We start from the raw sequence: 20475 nt of genomic DNA, 5'->3' as shown, positions 1-20475 counted from the left end.
TCTCACAATTCTGACTTTATATCTCACAATTCTGACTTTATGTCTCACAATTCTGACTTTATATCTCACAATTCTGACTTTATGTCTCACAATTCTGACTTTATGTCTCACAATTCTGACTTTATGTCTCACAATTCTGACTTTATATCTCACAATTCTGACTGTATATCTCACAATTCTGACTTTATATCTCACAATTCTGACTTTATGTCTCACAATTCTGACTTTATGTCTCACAATTCTGACTTTATGTCTCACAATTCTGACTTTATGTCTCACAATTCTGACTTTATGTCTCACAATTCTGACTTTATGTCTCACAATTCTGACTTTATATCTCACAATTCTGACTTTATATCTCACAATTCTGACTTTATATCTCACAATTCTGACTTTATGTCTCACAATTCTGACTTTATGTCTCACAATTCTGACTTTATGTCTCACAATTCTGACTTTATGTCTCACAATTCTGACTTTATGTCTCACAATTCTGACTTTATGTCTCACAATTCTGACTTTATGTCTCACAATTCTGACTTTATGTCTCACAATTCTGACTTTATATCTCACAATTCTGACTGTATATCTCACAATTCTGACTTTATATCTCACAATTCTGACTTTATATCTCACAATTCTGACTTTATGTCTCACAATTCTGACTTTGTCTCACAATTCTGACTTTATATCTCACAATTCTGACTTTATGTCTCACAATTCTGACTTTATGTCTCACAATTCTGACTTTATATCTCGCAATTCTGACTTTATATCTCACAATTCTGACTTTATATCTTGCAATTCTGACTTTATGTCTCACAATTCTGACTTTATATCTCACAATTCTGACTTTATGTCTCACAATTCTGACTTTATGTCTCACAATTCTGACTTTATATCTCACAATTCTGACTTTGTCTCACAATTCTGACTTTATATCTCACAATTCTGACTTTATGTCTCACAATTCTGACTTTATGTCTCACAATTCTGACTTTATATCTCACAATTCTGACTGTATATCTCGCAATTCTGACTTTATATCTCACAATTCTGACTTTATATCTCACAATTCTGACTTTATATCTCACAATTCTGACTTTATGTCTCGCAATTCTGACTTTGTATCTCACAATTCTGACTTTATGTCTCGCAATTCTGACTTTGTATCTCACAATTCTGACTTTATATCTCGCAATTCTGACTTTTTTTCTCACTTTTTTTCTCACAATTGCAAGTTTAAAACTCACAATTCTGACTTTATATCTCGCAATTCTGACTTTATAACTTGCAATTCTGTCTATATCTCGCAATTCTGAGAAAAAAAAATCAGAATTGTGAGATTTAAACTTGCAGTTGTGAGAAAAAAGTCAGAATTGTGAGATAAAATGTCACAATTAACTTTTTTATTTTTTATTTCATGGCAGAAACAAGCTTCCGTATTTACACGACAACTATGTTTTCGCATACAGATGACAATGTTGTCAAAATGGATCTGCACGATCACGCAGATTCGCAAAAATGACAAAAATGCTGTATTATGCTGCCAGGCCAGTAGGTGGCGATGTCACTTTGTAAAGAAAAACTATGCACCTACACTATAGACAATAATGGCATCGTTTTCAAAAACTTGCATTTTTAGGCCCTCAAAAGCCATTGTCGTATATATGAACGGCCAGAACGTATACAAATTTTCTGTTTTTAGTTGAAAACAGCCCTTGAGATACTCAGCTGATTTAAGATGGTCTCCCAACCCGAGCCAAACTGATGTTTAGTTGGTTTAGACCAGCTGAAAACTACCAAAACCTCTCTAAGACCAACCAATAGACCATCTTGACCAGTGTATGAGACTAAGACCAGCAAAGCAGCTTAAACTGATATTTTTAAACTAAGATTTTTTTTTTTCATTCAAAAATTCTCCTTTTTTGTTTCACAGAAGTCATATGGGTGAGTAAACGTGGATTAGAATTCTAATTTTTGGCTGAACTGTCACTTTAAATGAGAAAGACAGGATGGTTAAGCTGACAGAAGTAACGAGATAAAGCAAGAGTTACCACACATACAGTCAATGCTGGAAATGGCAGCATGTCTCAGCATGTGTTAATTACAGTCACCATTATACTTTGATCATCACCCTTGTTGAAGCAATGCATAAAAATGAAAACAACTTGCTCTCTTGTTGTGCAATACAAGATGCCATAGGTGTGCCAATGTTGAGTAACCATCAACAAAGAGGACAAATGAGGGTACAACTCAAGACTCCGTGCAGAGGCCCTATACCAGCTTGATGAAGCCTTATACGCTATAGAAATGAAAGAAAAGCGGGATGAGAGCAGGTGCAGGCCTGTTGAATGTGTGTAAAACTAATCATACAAGTAGAATCAAAGGGAAAAACTGAAAAGTGCAGTTGAGAGTGTAAAAGATCTTAACCTTAACTAGTCAGACAATTAAAAAGTCTGCAGACTGACCTGCTAATTGATGGGCCTGCTGAAAGAAGAAAATGACTCAGCATAGTTCATGTGACATTTTTTCCACTGAAATAGTACAGATATTCCTGTAAATGTCAGCTGTTTAATAAAACGATTTCTCAAACAAGCCTGAATCATGAAATTCTCAGTTGTACTCAAATTCACATTGTCCACAAAGTATTCAAAAGGAACATCTATAACTAGAATGTACGTTTGCTGAAGAAAATGTGGGTGGTGCTTGCAGTGGCAAAACTCGGCACTGGGCAGATGCCGCAGTGATGCATGTAACTGCAAGAGAGCCAAATTGTAAGTCTGTATAATGTTCTGGTGCTGAAATATGACTTATTCATAAAGGTACAAGGTTGCTAGGGTGCTCTAAAAGGGGTGTGGCTAGACAGTTAGCAAGTTAAACTAACTGACTTCATGTCACCCCAAATAAAAAGAACCAAACTCATGTGTCTCTATGATGTTTTGATTCATTTATATCCCTCTCATCTAATTTTCAACAGAAGTCTAGGGTGCTGAGACTGGTTACTAGGGTGTGGCTATGAATTTTTTAATAAGATAAGTCAAATGAGTGAGAGAGTGTGAGAGAGAAATGGTTCTATCATCGTGTCCTAACCAGACGCGACGTGATGCCGCGACATGCGATAAAAGTTATCTTTTCCATGTTAATCGCAATGATTCTATTTTAGAAACGGTTTCCGACGTCACAGCTGGAACAACATAAAGTATGGCAATGATAATGATGCAAGTGATGTTTATGTGGTTTATTTAATGTTATAAAATGGTTAGTTCCTATCCTTGATTCTGATTGGTCAATAGCTGTGTTTTATTCACGATAAAACACGGCTATGACCGCTTTACCAAACTGTTCTGTGTTTTTACTACACAACACCCGTAGCAACCACTCTTAACAACGTAAACTATATGTTTTCCATTGATATTGTTCATTGAAGCTTACTGTATTATGTGGAAAAGTGTTGTGAGAAAAAGTTAGAGAGAGTGAGTTTATCACCTGCATTCAGATTTAGCATTTTCCTTCAGGTCAGTCCAATGTTCATAATAAAAAAATCTGTTTAAATGTCCGATGTATCATCTTGTCCTTTTAACATTTAAGGAGTTTTCCCGTGACTGACTGTTGCATCTTGTTCCATTTTCACAACAATTCCATCTTTTCAATATAAAAGTCTTCGCTACTGAGTCTGACTGACACACTCATAAAGACAGTCATCATCTAATGGCATGAAAATGTAACTTCTGTTGCTGTTCACGGTCAGGGACTGTTTTTTTCCGGCGGAAGGAAGGCTTTTAGAAATAATTTATTTCATGAAAGTTGCATTGATACATATTTCTGGCTTTAACAAGCTTCACGTCATGCTTAACAACTCCCTTCAGCCGTGACTTATTCATGATACAGCACTAACCTTATTGCTTACTTATAGCCTATATAAGCATTTGCTTATTTATTTATTTATTTATTTTGGTCTGATCTTATTTTATTATAAAAGGACTCTTTGAATGGTTCACTAGGATTAGGTCCCAATTGTGATATAATTCCAGCAGCATCTCTAAAGTTTTTTGGCAATGTTATATTTTGGAACAAAACCGGTGTAAATGCAGCTGTAAATGTCAAAAATCCAGAATAGTAATCAGGCAAAGAGAAACTGAGAGTCATAAATAATCTCTTATCTTTGTCGTGACTCTGAAGTAATAAATCCTGCATGACTACAGGCCACAAATATGTCTTTCTGAACAAAGGACGCTCTGAGATAGGTGTGCACTTTGTGCAGTTTTGCTTTTTTATTAAGTTGTTAGCATAGCTGTGATAGCAGAACCTCAGCTAATGCATATTCTGGTGATCGTGTCATAGTTAAAGGGAAGTCTGGGTCATTAGGGATTGGTAGTAATGACTGTTTTCAAACAGGTTTCCTCAAACACTTCCATGAGTGGTCAGGCATAGTCCCGTCCCCAAACTCACATAATTGCTTGAGTCAAGAGAGAAATGATTTGAGAGCGACCAAATAACCAAGCAACTGCGTTCTTATAGTTGACTTCCATTGTATTTTATTGAATATCCATCACTGAGAACAAACACATATTTTGTTTTTCTCTTTCCTCTTTAAATCTAGAACATGAAGACCTAAAATTGTGGGTGCAGTGTTTCTTGGGACACATTAACTGAAGCCAAATTCCTTTGGATATTTCCACGAGAATGATTCAGGACACTTTGTCCATTCGACAAGCATCTGAGTTTGTAGTTGAAACCGCTTCATGAGCTTCTGTCATTTCTGACTCATTTGGGGCTCTCATAGGCTACTGAACACTTAGACATGCCAACAAACACACATGAGCAGTTGTTAAAGGGGAGTATTGAGAGCCTGTTGTCATGCTGACACATTGCATCTGTTCTGAGGGTCTTTTGTGGGTGTCTTCTGCTGAAGGAGACATATTGTCCCAGAATGACTTTACGATGGGACACATGTCAGACCCTTCACCAACTTTCTTTGACACTTGCACTATCAGCAGAGTTTTTGGGAACTGATTTTTCAGTCTTGATGGAAAACCGATCCAATTTCTGACACACAGGTCTTGTGTCATGTGCATTATGTGAATCATTATGCATAGTCTCTGAATCACACATCCATGTAACTCATAGCAAAGGCTAATGAATGGAATGGGTGCCAGTAGGGACCTTCAGAGTTATCTCAGCACAGGCGGATGCATGCTTCTTTGCTCACATCTGTGGCTATGTAAATATGTGGTGGGCTCCTAAACTGACTCATTCATTCTAACAGCTTTAATGTAATATTACAGAAATATGTAGGAGGTTACTGTATATGACTCACATGAGTATGTCAAACAATACCGCCAGTGTAGGTCAGTGCATGTAGTCACAAGAGGGAGCATGCATGCAAAGTTGTGATGTGGATTGATGTTTGTTTTTGGAATCTTCACAATTGTGAATAGGGTGCAAAAAAATTGCTTCTTTTTTTCTTTTCAATGGTCAGCGAAAGAGGGTGTTGGTCCGCAACCTCAAAAGGTCAAACAAATTTGTATTTGGTCCGTATACGTACAATATACACGTATATGTTTGTGTGTGTATGTGTGTATATATATATATATATACACTCTAAAAAATGCTGGGTTAAAAACAACCCAAGTTGGTTTGAAAATGGACAAACCCAGTGGTTGGGTTGTTTTAACCCAGCGGTTGGGTTAAATGTTTGCCCAACATGCTGGGTAGTTTTATTTAAACCAACTATTGTTTAAAAATTGCTATATGGCTAGTTTAAAATGAACCCAAAATAGTTGGGAAATTAAAAACCAGATGCAATTAGAGACAACAATAATAGACAAAAGGTGAATGTTTATTAATAAGCTTTAATATTTTATTAATATAAATTTAATAGTTTATTAATATAAATTTATTAATAAGCAATTTAATAAATGTTTATTGTTTAATAATTATTCATTGAACATTAATAATGTTAATTTCCAACATACTTTGGGTTAATTTTAATTAAGCAATACAGTAATTTTTAAACAATAGTTGAGTTAAATAAAACTACCCAGCAGGTTGGTCAAACATTTAACCCTACCGCTGGGTTAAAACAACCCAATTGCTGGGTTTGTCCATTTTGACAACTTGGGTTGTTTTTAACCCAGCATTTTTTAGTATATACACATCCCTCTGACCACCTATATGTGTGTGTGTGTATATATATATATATATATATATAATTATATATATACATACATACATACATATATCAGATCAGGCATATCATTATGACCACCTTCCTAATATTGTGTTGGTCCCCCTTTTGCTGCAAAAACAGCCCTGATCCATCGAGGCATGGACTCCACAAGACTCCTGAAGGTGTGCTGTGGTATCTGACACCAAGATGTTTACAGCAGATCCTTTAAGTCCTGTAATTTGTGAGGTGGGGCCTCCATGGAACAGACTTGTTTGTTCAGCACATCCAACAGATGCTTGATTGGATTGAGATCTGGGGAAATTGGAGGCCAAGTCATCACCTCAAACTCGTTGTTGTGCTCCTCAAACCATTCCATTCCGGCTTGCCTTCTTCCCATAGTGCATCCTGGTGTCATGTGTTCTTTTACATCCACGTTATGTAAAAGAAAACGTGATTCATTAGACCAAGCCACCTTCTTCCATTGCTCCGTGGTCCAGCTCTGATGCTCACATGTCCACTGCTGGCGATTTTCGGCGGTGGACAGGAGTCAACATAGGCACCCTGACTGGTCTGGGGCTATGCAGCTCCATACACAACAAACTGTGATGCACTGTGTCTTCTGACACCTTTCTATCAGAACCAGTTCCTGTTCCTTCCTTGGACCAATTTTGATAGATGCTGACCACTGCAGACCAGGAACACCCCACAAGAGCTACAGTTTTACCCATTTTTTCTGGTTCTAACACATCAACTTTGAGGACAAAATCTTCACTTGCTGCTTAATATATCATGTATATATTAAGTATATATACATACATATATTCATATAACCATATTTAGTTTTGAAAATAAATATTTTGTTTTAGGGGTACAACTTTAAGGCCGGAACACACCAAGCTGACGCCGATGAATTAGTGGTGATGAAAGCAGACTGCGGGGTTGGCTCACGTCGGCAGTGTCTGTGTCCAAAGTTGGCCTGATGCACCAAACCAACGCTTGACAGCCGACGGCAAAGTGGCACGTCAATTCTGCGCCTGCGTGAGATGAAACAATGTTCTATGCTAGGTTAATTCCTATGGATTATAATAATGGTTATATTTATATATATATATATATGGTAGTGGCCAAAAGTGATCTCCAGCTTTGGAAAATTGACATCTTCACTCTTTATTCAAATATTATTAGAAAGTTGTTAAAGATTTTGTACTCGTATTGCTAGTTGTACTTGGAGTCAATTGTTTTATTTGTGATAAACGCAATGTAACATGCCAAATTGTGTGACATAAGTTTTGGCCTGGCTGTCATACAAAGAAATTATGAACACATGCAAAAACAAGAGAGAACCAACTAAATATTAATAATTGATTATGTTGTAGTCAATGTATGCTTTTCCCGTGAGCTTTTTGATTTTTTATGCATTTTTTTGCATTGTAAAATAAAACCTGTAGCTGTAGTTTTTGCTTTTTTTGCCAAATTTTGTCAGATAAACACCTTAACCAAGTTTAGTGTTTTGTTCTTCCCTTATATTTAAAAAATGTAAAATATTTCCTTATATTTTGATGGGTAAATCAAACTTGTAGGGTCATTAAAAGAAATAAAGGCAGAACAGCTGATCATATAGCTGGACCGGTGACCTCATGTACTATAATGCATCCTCTTGTCGAAGCTGTAAAGGGCATGTCAGCTCATGTTGTAATGTAAATTGCAAGATTTGCATAAATGTGTGTTAAATTGTGTAATCAAAATCAGTTGCCAGGATATATCCCAACTCTGAAAATTGAAAATTCCCCCAGTTCTAAACAATGTTATTTTATAACAATGTAGGTTTTTTCACTTTATTTTTCTATTTTTCAACTTTATTGAAGCTAATCCAGCAGTTGATGTGTAGTTGCCTGAATTATAAATGTAGTTGTCTGACTGACCAGCAGGTGGTGAGGGAAGTACCTCTGAAATGACCTCTGTGTACTGCTACAGAAATAAAGAAAGAGAGGTACAGCAGTGTGGGACAGATAACATAATGACCCGTACTGAATTAACCAACAGGAAAAGTGTGGCATGGAACGATAAGTTTGACAAGCAGTCAGAATCTCCAGGAAAGGAGTTTAACCTAAAGTAGCTCTGTGTTTGTGTGTGTGTGTGTGTGTGTGTGTGTGTGTGTTGTGTCTGGGTGTGTGGGAGGGATAAAGAGGGACAGAAAGTAAAAGAAGGAGGGAAAAGCAGGAGGGGTGGGTCGGAGGGCTCTATATAGAGAGGGAAAATCCGAGCATTACTAGAGGCCAGACAGGAGACAGAAGAGAGTGAGTGTTCAGTACTTTGACCTGTAGCTGAAACAGACCTGCTCACGCTTTGTTCACTGGATATAACCAGAACAAGGATTTTATTTCACCAAACAAGGTGGGGGATTTTTTTTCTTCTCTCCAGCTTTTTAAATCCCGTGCTTTCTGTGTAACCTCCTCCTTCCCTTTCTAATGCAAGTATGTCAGACAGGTGCGTAGTTAAGAGCAGCAGACAGAGTGTACGACTCTATCCAACAATCATTATTCTCTTTACATGTAGCAAGGATTTTGTTTCATAAAGTAAAAGTAGTTAAAGTTATAAAATTAAAAGCATTTTTAGTCATTTTACTATTATTGATTCTAGAATATTCTACATCAGTCTTCAACCTTAAAGCCTAGCCTATATCATTTTTTTGTTAGTATTTGTTAGTGTTTAGTAGCATATTAATGTGTTCATGTACTTTATTATGATTCTTACATTGCAAAGCCTTAAAATAATCATTATTGATGTACAAAGCCATATACTTTAACATATCATTTCAGTAATTGCTTACACACTACACTAACTATGAGTAGCTAACTTTGCAACTGCATGTCAACTCATTAGATTATTAGTAAACTGTTAGGGTAAGCAGAATAAGTAGAATAAGAATCTAGTCAGTTGAATGTCTGTTGGGAGCATCAAAATAAAGTGTTAGCAGATATTAAGCAGGCAGTCTACTAATACTCTAATGACTGCTAGTTGACATGTAGATGCTTATAGTTAGTAGAATGTCTAAAATGGACCATCAAAATAAAGTGTAAAGCAAATATCCCTTACAGGTGTCTGCATTCAGTAATGCATGTAAATCAGAAGTCTGATTCAAGCTACAATGGAAGTGTTAAACTCCATTGACAGCTCAAGAATCATGTCATAGCTGATAAGCATGGAAACTGCTAGAAAGTCTGCTCCGTCTGCTATCTGTCTGTTATTTAATACTGTATATGGAAGCTTTTTGACCTGCTCTCAAAGTCCGCATTGTAAAATAGAATTGTTGGTTTAACTTAAAAAAGTAAGTTACCTGGTTGCCTTAATTTTGAGTTCATTGAATATAAAAAATTGAACTAATACAATGAAAGTGATTGGTTTAATCAACAGAAACTCAAGATATTATGTTATCTGAACCACATCAATTATCTAATTTGATCTGACAAAAGAAAAAAATGTTGTGATGACAAATCTTTCTACAATTATAATGGAATATTTTAAAGCTAGTCAAGCTTCATTTTTATAGGTAAATGTAATATAAAAATCCAGCAGACAAGACCGGTTAGTCTGCTCTGTATGTGATTTTGGAGATATGACTATAATACTATATTCTGTTTATCTGCTCATCGGTTGAATGGTGTGATCAAAAGCACTGATGTAAGTCTTGGTGAAATGAGTGTAGTAGCAGCTTCCTACGGGCTGTTTGTGATGTCAAAGTCAACACGTCTCTACACGCTGTGAGGAAACAGGCGAGCATGAGGCAGCTCTCAAAAGCCAAATGTATCACTGTAGATACATCATCACTGATGTTTTCCGGAGTGATCGCCATGACGACGGGGTCAAGCGTGCATTTGTTTCACTCAATGAGAGTGTCTTTGAAATGCCACTGCGACACTGCTGCCATATGTTTCAGTGTGTGTTGAGGCTGAGCTCTGGTCAGCTAAAGGCACAGTCATGCAGAAAACTGCACAGCAGTGGACTTTGTTTCCGGGGCTGCTCTTTGTCCGTATGGGGGACATTGTGCCTGGTGGGCTGATTGGGTAATTAATGATGCTTTTTTTGTAATTTGCTCGCCGCCTCCTCGTCTTTGTTAAGGCTCTGCTCTTTTTAACCTGAGACCACAACGGCAGCTTGAGCGCAATTATGTGTGATCTCAAGACATTGTTCTGAGGGAGGAGGATCAGTGAAAGTGAGGAGGAGTAATTTAATCAGTTAAATGAGGAAGAGGAGGAAGGGTGCCTCAATCACATTTAAAAAAAAAAAAAAAAAAAGGCTACTTAACTCTAAAGTCATTTGTTATGTTTCTGCAAGATGTCTAGTTTGCTCACCAAGGCTGCATAGACACTGTAATATTGTGAAATATTATCGCAACTTAAAACAACTGTTCTCTATATTAATACATTTTAAAATGTAATTTATTCCTGTGATGCAAAGCTGAATTTTCAGCATCATTACTCCTGTCTTCAGTGTCACATGATCTTTCAGAAATGAAGTAATATTTATATTTCTGTTTCAAATAAATGCTGTTCATTGAACTTTTCATCATCAAAAAATCCTGAAAAATATATATCACAGTTTCCACAAAAATATTAATCAAAAAAACGTTTTCAGCAGTAAAAATAATAATTGAGTAGCAAATCAGCATATTTAAAGGTGCTACAGAGGATGTTTTGTTTTATAAATTTTTGCAATATTACTTGAAACTGTCTTTACTAACTGATAAAAGACTACTTATTAGGTGCACTGAAAGGAATAATATTAATATACATCATCTGTGCACGAGGTAGGGCCTTAAAAACATCAGCCAATCGATTGGCCCTCTGGCTTGTCAATCACTGCCGTGACGTTCCTTGTGAGAGACGTGCGCGGCTGCGCGCTCCAGTAACTTTCCACACTCCACAGGCGCCGCATGCAATGTTTTTGTCCGGAGACAGGAGTAACAACTGCAGATTATGAGTTACCTGCGGTGAGTCTGACATAATGAATCCACTAACACGACACAGAGAATGCCGGTGGTTCCAATACTCGTGCACAAGTTTTGGGAGGCGTTCCCTGGAAATGAGCTGTGAAGGAGGGGGGTTGTTCTTACGCATGTGCTCATTTCAAAAACTCAGAAACAGTCTTTGTTTTCTCAGTCAATGAAAAGATCTTCTGTAGCACCTTTAAATGATTTCTGAAGGATCATGTGACACTGAAGACTGGAGTAATGATGCTGAAAATTCAGCTTTGATCACAGGAATAAATTACTTTTTAAAATATTTTTTAAAATAGAAAACAGTTATTTATTTTGAATTAATAATATTTTACTATTTCATCCATCCATCCATCTATCATGATATGTAATGCATTTTTAAATAATATAATATACAAATGCATATGCTCGTGAGGCCCATTTTGTGTATAAATAAAAATGTGCTATTTGATATCAAAAAGGACAGCTTTATTAAGACAGCCTTACCCTGTTTGTGCGACTGCCTTGGATTTGACTACAGGAAGTTGCTGTTTCCTTAACAATGATAAGTTTTGGCTGCATTAGTTTGATAGTGATTTTTCCACCATGTCAGCTTCTCTGTCCTTTCTTGCCCTATGAAGATAAATGGGTCCATTTTCCTTTTTTAAACCACTTGTTTTTAAAGTGACATACATCTTAAAGGGATAGTTCACCCAAAAATGAAAATTTGATGTTTATCTGCTTACCCCCAGTGCATCCAAGACAGGTGACTTTTTTTCTTCAGTCGAACGCAAATTAGGATTTTTAACTGCAACCGCTGCCGTCTGTCAGTCAAATAATAGCAGTAGATGGGAACTTCAACTATAACAGTAAATAAAACTTGCTTAGACAAATCAAAATTAAAACCTGCGGCTCGTGACGACACATTAATGTCCTAAGACACGAAACGATCGGTTTGTGCGAGAAACCGAACATTATTTATATAATTTTTTACCTCTAATACACCACTATGTCCAACTTCGTTCAGCTTCCTGTTAGTGAGGTCAAAAAACGCGTTGTGATGACGGAAGTGATGTCTCGCCCATATACTTCAATGAGCGCGAGACATCACTTCCGTTGTCAGAGCGCGATCAGACCTCACTAGCCGGAAGCTGAACGAAGTTGGACATAGTGGTGTATTAGAGGTAAAATATTATATAAATACTGTTCGGTTTCTCGCACAAACCGATCGTTTCGTGTCTTAGGACATCAATGTGCCGTCACGAGCCGCAGGGTTTAATTTGGATTTGTCTATGGAAGTTTTTTCGACTCTTATTGTTCAAGTTCCCAATCACTGCTATTATTTGACTGACAGACGGCAGCGGTTGCAGTTAAAAATCATAATTTGCGTTCGACTGAAGAAATAAAGTCATCTACATCGTGGATGCCCTGGGGGTAAGCAGATAAACATCAAATTTTCATTTTTGGGTGAACTATCCCTTTAAACTGGCATTTTAGTACAAGCACATCTTACTAAACAAGAGTGAAAAGTTATATTAGCTACCATTTTATAGTTTAATCCTCATTTCTCTTCAAGAGAACCAGGTAACTTAACAGATTAGCGTAATGAACTCAAAATATCAATTATTTTTGCACAATAAATAAGCAATTACATACAGCTTTGGAACATGTTGAATCAAATATGAAGCAGATTTCTAGATTTCTGTTTAAATGTAAACACTCCAAGTGAATTATGTAATGTTTTGGTTAATTAATGGGTTTTTATAGTTTTCACAGAAATTTTTTTTTGTGCTGTACTGCTCAGTATGTGATCCATGGCGGTGCCAAGTATCTTGACATGATAACTGTGCTGCAAATATCTGTTTACACATAACTCAAATATTATAAACGTGACGCAATGTCTCAAGAGAGATCAAATATAGACAATGCTTTCCATGAATAAGATTATATTTACATAGCAGTAGTCACTGCTGTGAGTCTTTCCTGGACAGTTTAGCAAGTAAATAAAGACTACATTAACTTGAGGCCTGAGTCACATGACCGCACCCTTCCTATAGACACACCTCAACATATGGATCATCCAAGTCATGATATTGTGACCTCGTCTGTCTGTGCTCATCTACCGCTGTGCTGTTATTGTATTTGCAGGATGAGTGCATTATTAAAATAAGAACAAGAGGAACGTCTGTTTATCAGTGTTGTTTATATTGCAGATTGTTGGCTCAGTCTGCTTCAGGAAAGCAGAAAACAAATGATCGCCATTAGGAATCGCATTGCTCTGCCTAACACTCCATCAAAGTTCTGTTTCCAGTATCTGTCATTTCTGTTTTTGCTGTTTTTGTAATCATATCTATTTTTTGCAGCATGATGGAGCATAATGTTGCTTTGAATTCAATTCTGATTTGAAAGTTGACCCTAATGGCTGATGTTTTGCTGTATTGATTTCTTTATGGCAGATAAGCAATGTTGAAGCTCTTGATGCTGGCCGCCATTGCAGCGCTCCTCCTGCTGTCGGAAGGGGGAATGTCAGCGAGGACTCAGTCCCGCTCTAAGAGAGAACTGGCCAGACCGTTGCACCGCGGGGGGATCCGGGACCCCTTTGGCTCCTACTGCCAGAGGAGAGGAGGCTGCTGCCCCGGCCGAAATGACCAGTGCACTGTGCCTTACCTGGACACCATCTGTTACTGCGACCTGTTCTGCAACCGCACCGTGTCCGACTGTTGCCCTGACTTCTGGAGCCACTGCCTGGGAACAAATCCTCCATACCCTCCCAGTAAGTTGAATGACAAAGTAAATTCTGAAGACTGTGCTGTTTGTTCTTGTCCATGCAGCAAAGACTGGGGATTGAGAAAAAGAAATAAGCATGTCAACTGCCTATGCCTATGTATGGCTCCAGGTATAGCATATCCCATGGTAGTAGCTAGGGATGTGTCCCAAGTCGAATACTATAGGGAGGAAAAAATATAATTCAATGCTTTGGCATTCTCGCTCATCAGGGAGCTTTGAATGCAAACTCTGTGTATATGGAACGTCAGTACTGGCCACACATTTTACAAGATAAAAGAGATACTCAGGACATTTTGTGAACCAAATCCTTTGACATTGTCCTGTCAGTCATCTCTCCTTACTATCTTCACATGATAAGTGAAATCTGATGTACAGTAATGTACTCCGTAGAATGTGTTATTCCTTTTCCATGCCTTTCCGAATTCAGATTTAAAGGATTAGTTCACTTTGAAGGAAAATTACCCCAAGATTTACTCACCCTCAAGTCGGAGTTATATTAATAAATATCCTGATGCATTTGAGCTTTAAGATGGCAGTAAACGAGACCAACGAGTATGAGCTCAAGAAAGTGCATCCATCCATTATAAAGGACGTAGGACATAGCGTAAGCATTTTGAACTGCGAGAGCAGTTACACTTTCATCCTAAGTTAAATATGGAAGGCGGTCTGGCGGAAGCAAGATATTTTACTTTATAATTTGTTAAATATGTATTCGCTTCAGGAGGCCTTTATTAACCCCCTGGAGCCATGTGGAGTACGTTTATGAGGAATGGATGCACTTTCTTGAGCTTCATACTCATTGATCCTCACTCAATGCCATTATAAAGCTTGGACACGTCTGGATATTTATTAATATAACTCCGATTGTGTTCATCAGAAATAAGAAAAATCATATACAGGATGGCTTGAGGGTGAGTAAAGCTTGGGGTAATTTCTGTTTTAAAGTGAACTAATCCTTGAAGCTTTGGGAATGTCTCTAGTAGCAAAGTCTTAGTCATGTTTCTAATAACTGTCAATCACAACTTATTATATTATTATATAGTGACACTGTAAAAAAAAAAAAAAAAAAAAACAATAATTCAACTTAAAAACTTAAGCTCAGTTGCTGCCTTAAATTGTAAGTATAATCAAATTGGTTGTACAAGTCATTTTAACTCATTTTAAAAGATCTTGCATACTTAAAAAGTTGAAATTGAAATATATGCTTTTTTTAACACTATCACTAACATTAACACTAACCTTTAAGATTTTATTGCTGATTTTATATCTTATTTTCAAATGTGAGTTTGGCAATTTCAGTATTTCCCCATTGAGACAGACTTTGTCTGCCCAGAGACTTTGAAAATAGGCTTTGGCCACTGAGTGAATTGACTTTTTTGAAAGCGATTTTGGGAGAAATTGATAACCGGACCAATCTTATTCATGAGCACTTCTGTGAACTAGATGAATTGATTCATTGAAAAGTTTTGACTCAAAAGAATGATTTGTTCATGAATCAGTCTTTGCTGCTTCTCTCATGAGTGTATCTACACTCTTAAAAATAAAGGTTCTTTATTGCCATTGATGGTTCCATAAAGAACCTTGGAATCTTTCCATTCCACAAAAGGTTCTTTATAATGGAAAAGGTTCTTTAGATTATTAAAACTAAAGAAAAATGGTTCTTTGAAGAACTGATGACTGCAAGGTTAACAAAAATGGTTCATCTATGGCATCACTGCCAAAACACATTTTGAAAACCATTATTTTTAAGAGTGTACGGCCAATATCAAGATCTTCAGGCAATAACAACTTAAATTTCAGTATGTTCCTTAATCAAAGCTATCATATCAACTCCTGAAGATTTGAAATATGGTGAGTGAGCCATACAGACTACTTGTGTGATACTTTTTTTTTTTTTTGTGAGAAAAATGAGTTTCCTCAATGAAAAAAGACATACAATCTTGTTCTCCTATAGAAAGGATATGTAGTTTGGGATTACTCATGCTGGAAGCCAAATTAAATCCATTGGTATGCATAGGGAACAATTTTGGCCCTTAGCCAATGTTTGAAGTCTACACTGTTAAGAAAAGGTTAGTTATTTCTAGAAAAGTGATGGAAAACCAAGTCCACATTTTTCTGTGTTAATGTTTTCCTGCCGTTCTTGCTTCATGTTCCTCACTGCGGTAGTGCCACTGAGGTGGTAAATATTCAGTCATGAACCTAATAATGGGAAGAGAACAGTGACATTCTCGTGAAAAGAGCAGAACAGGGGAGCGGAAGGCAGGGAGCAATGAATGGAGGTCAGCAGAAAGAATGCCTGTAATGTACGAGGAGGAAAGGGGTGGAAAGGGTGATTGCGGGCAGGGAGGGATCAGAACAGGTATGTGTGTTTGCTAAAGGAGGGACAGTCATGTCTATAGGGCAGGTATGACTTCACGGATCACAGCTCAGCATTACTCAGACTGAGAGTGTTGCTAAATCTCAGTAAATGTTTTCTCTGGAAAGCCACTTTCATTTACAGTAAAAATAACATCTGATAGTTCATGCTTCCTATTCTTTCAAGAACTTTGGCCAGTTAGCTAAAGCTTAACTTTTTAAAATGACATTAAAGGGGTAGTTCACCCAAAAATGAAAATGATCTCATAATTTACTCATCCTCAAGCCATCCTATAGGTGTATAGGACTTTTTTTCTTTCAGCCAAACACAATCGGAGTTATATTAAAAAATATCCTGGCTCTTCCAGGCTTAATGGGAGTGAACGATACCCAAGATTTTAAAAAAGTGCATCCATCCATCATAAAAGTAATCCATATGGCTCCAGGGGGTTAATAAAGGATTAGTTCACTTTCAAATGAAAATTAGCCCAAGATTTACTCACCCTCAAGCCATCCTATGTGTATATGACTTCTGATGAACACAATCAGAGATATATTAATAAATATCCTGATGCATCTGAGCTTTATAATGGCAGTGAGCGGGATCAATGCTCATACTCATTGATCCCGCTCACTATATCCGAAGAAATTGTCTCTATCCATCATAAACATATTCCACACGGCTCCAGAGGGTTAATAAAGTCCTTCTGAAGCAAAGCGATGCGTTTGTGTAAGATAAATATTCATATTTAACAAGCTATGAAGTAAAATATCTAGCTTCCGCCAGACCGCCTTCTGTATTCAAGTTACGCAAAAAGAGTAAACTGGCATCATGTCAGTTAAGCTTTTTCCGTAAGTTGAATAGGGTGTAGGACGTAGTGTAAGCGAGAGTTTTACACTTTCTTCATAAGTTGAATATTGAAGGCGGTCTGGTGGAAGTTAAATATTTTACTTCATAACTTGTTAAATATATAAACTTGTTAATCGCTTTGATTTAGATGGATGGATGTGGATGGAAGCGTTTTCTTCAGCTCATACTCGCTGATCCCTCTCACTGCCGTTATAAAGCTTGGATGCGTCAGGATATTTATTAATATATCTCTGATTGTGTTCATCAGAAGTCATATACACATAGGATGGCTTGAGGGTGAGTAAAGCTTGGGCTAATTTTCATTTGAAAGTGAACTAATCCTTTAAAGCCTTCTGAAGTGAAGTGATACATTTTGTTTAATAAAAATATCCATATTTATAACCTTATTAAAGGATTAGTTCACTTTCAAATAAAATGTTCCTGATAATTTACTCACTCCCATGTCATCCAAGATGTTCATGTCTTTCTTTCTTCAGTCAAAAAGAAATTAAAGTCTTTGATGAAAACATTCCAGGATTATTCTCCTTATAGTGGACTTCAATGGGCACCAAACGGTTGAGAAACAATCGGTCATTTTCGAAAAAAAATTTAAATGTATTTGCTTTATATAAACAAATGATCGCCTTCCAAGTGCTTCCGCCAAAACCGCACTTCCATATTCTTCAAAAAGCTTACGCTGTATGTCCTACACCTTCCCTATTCAACTTACGGAACGAACGCAACGCCAATTCATTTTTTTCCATAAGCAGATAAAACGCTTATTCCTCATCTGGTATCGTTTAAAGCCCTTTGAAGCTGCACTGAAATGCAGTTCATTGAAGTCCACTATAAGGAGAAAAATCCTGGAATGTTTTCAACAAAAACCTTTATTTCTTTTCAACTGAAGAAAGAAATACATGAACATCTTGGATGACATGGGGGTGAGTAAACTATCAGGAAATTTTATTTGAAAGTGAACTAATCCTTTAACTTGTAATTACTAGCATCCAGGAACGGCCATCCATGTGTTCACGAGCAGCGGCATGTCTTACTTGCTCACAGCAGCGTGTTGAGTAAAAAAAACCTTTCAACATTCAAGACATGGTTACATCCTTGTTTCAAAATGATTTTTATTGACATTGAGATTCTTTGTGTGTGTCTGTTTCCGTGTCAGAAGGTGATAATCGGATGTAGCCGTCTGGCATATGCATACGCTCCTCTTAAATGTATACTTATAGTAGTTTGATAGTTGTACTCGGTGTATTAGGAGGAGAGGAAAGATGGCCTACCCACTTCCAGCCAGACAATGCGGCAATCTCTGATTAATCTTGTCAAGGCATGATGACAGCAGAGTCTCTGGGAAAGCAAAGGAAAGCCAAGGAAACTGCATTCCACTGCGGGCACTACAGTCTACATCAGACATAAATGAAAGAACAAACTTTTAATCCAAATGTTTAGTATGTATGTAGTTGTTAGCCACTGTTCTTCCTCTAATCTCCTGCAGATTGATTCATAATCGTTGATGTTTGATGATTTCAGGTTCTTGTGAAAGGAACGGACACAGGTTTCACTCAGGAGCAACATACAAAGAGAACTGTAATTTATGGTGAGTTTGAAATCTAGTCAAAATTACATGCAAATCATCCTTTCTCTCTCACTCTCTCTGTTTCTTTCCTTCTTTCTTTCTCCAAGCCAATATTTTCATAGTACATAGGCCTTTTCAAGGTCACTCTGGATGTCTCAATCCAAGGCCATTGTTGCCTACATCAACACACATGTTGGCAGGATTTATCCAGAGACGAGAGAGTCTTGACCGGTCTTCAGAGGGCAGGACAGTCGGACCCCTCGGGTCCTGAAGAGATTACACACATTCCTGAGCTCCCAGAAATCCATACATGTGCTTCACCTTCATGCCCTTGTGATCCCGACAGTTTGAACAGTACCAACACACCGCAGGATCATATACATCCACAATATTTACCGCGTGTCTCTCTCCCTTTACATAAGACCCCTCACTAATAGGATTAGCTCTCCTCATAGAATCTAATCCGTCTCACCAGCCATATTCGAAGCACATTCCCTTTCACTGTCTGAGGAGTCAGTGGACACATAAACCTTCTTGATTAATGACCAGTATGTGAGAATACATTATTATGTTTGCTATAGATTGTGCATTAGTAAACAATCTGCTTTGGTTGTAAAGTAACCCTTGTGTTTATTGGTTATAGATTGTTTGTTTGTTTTGCATGAAGAGGCAGTGATTCGCACTAAAGCTGACTGACTGAGCTCTTCATGCGTGCTACAAAACCTCCAGCTGAGATCTGCTGTGAAAATTATAGATAATTGGTGAACGATTCTCTCCAGTACAAGTCAACATGCTGCTTAAATTTAAAACACTCGGGTGTCAGCTACCCATACATGCAAAATAAAATAAAATAAAATAAAATAAAATAAAATAAAATAAAATAAAATAAAATAAAATAAAATAAAATAAAATAAAATAAAATAAAATAAAATAAAATAAAATAAAATAAAAAATAAAATAAAATAAAATAAAATAAAATAAAATAAAATAAAATAAAATAAAATAAAATAAAATAAAATAAAATAAAATAAAAAATAAAATAAAATAAAATAAAAAATAATTTAAAGGTATTGTGACTACAGTGTAAAAAATTCCTACTTCAAATTTCTTGTTTAATTCAACGTATTACTTGCCATTTCTTTGTAATTGTTTGTGAAACTTACAAGCATTTTCTGAGTGAAATTAAAAATATATATTTTTAAATGTATGAAATCACAATTATGAAAAATAAGATCACATTTGCAAGAAATAAAATCACAATTATGAGCTTCCAGTTATTTCATATAGCTGGTTATGCTTCTTGATACTGCATTTACCATAATATTTTAATGTATTTTAGTATCTATACAGTACACAAAGATTACTGCACTTTGTTATTTTATTGTTATTTACCTATAGTGCCTAAAGAATCAAAAGACTAAGATAGATTGTATTTATTGACGTAAAAGCATCTTACCTTCCATTGTCATAAACTGCTGTTTCACTATATTTTGCCTTGTTTGTGAGAAACTAGTGATGGTTAGACAAAATAAGAAAGCAGGAATTTCTTACCCCAGTGCCAAAGCTTCACTGGACTAGGCCATAGGTTTAGCATGTAGCTGCCGTAGACCCAGCGACTCCTGTAGGATCTGCACCTCAGTCAGTGACGTTGCCACTATCAGTGTAAATGTTACAGCCATAAGCATCGCAATCTTTGTAGTAACTGGAGTTATGAGAGGAATGTGAAATATTTATAATTTGTCAGTAATCCA

At 36.7% G+C, this 20475-nt stretch overlaps 1 protein-coding gene across 1 annotated transcript in view; it reads left to right on the top strand.

The window, feature by feature from the left end:
- The first annotated feature begins 8428 nt into the window (after window positions 1–8428).
- Window positions 8429–20475, top strand: part of tinagl1 (tubulointerstitial nephritis antigen-like 1) — a 37556-nt gene continuing 25509 nt past the window's right edge. The window contains exons 1-3 of the mRNA XM_067411427.1: window positions 8429–8566; window positions 13604–13920; window positions 18679–18745. Coding sequence (XP_067267528.1) covers window positions 13611–13920; window positions 18679–18745 — 377 coding nt within the window. The 5' untranslated portion in view covers window positions 8429–8566; window positions 13604–13610. The remainder of the gene's footprint in view (window positions 8567–13603; window positions 13921–18678; window positions 18746–20475) is intronic.

The sequence above is a fragment of the Chanodichthys erythropterus genome, chromosome 15, assembly GCF_024489055.1.
Source record: "Chanodichthys erythropterus isolate Z2021 chromosome 15, ASM2448905v1, whole genome shotgun sequence".
In the NCBI taxonomy this organism is placed as follows: domain Eukaryota; kingdom Metazoa; phylum Chordata; class Actinopteri; order Cypriniformes; family Xenocyprididae; genus Chanodichthys; species Chanodichthys erythropterus.
The sequence above is the reverse complement of the archived record's forward strand: the minus strand, read 5'-3'. Positions and strand labels throughout refer to the sequence as shown.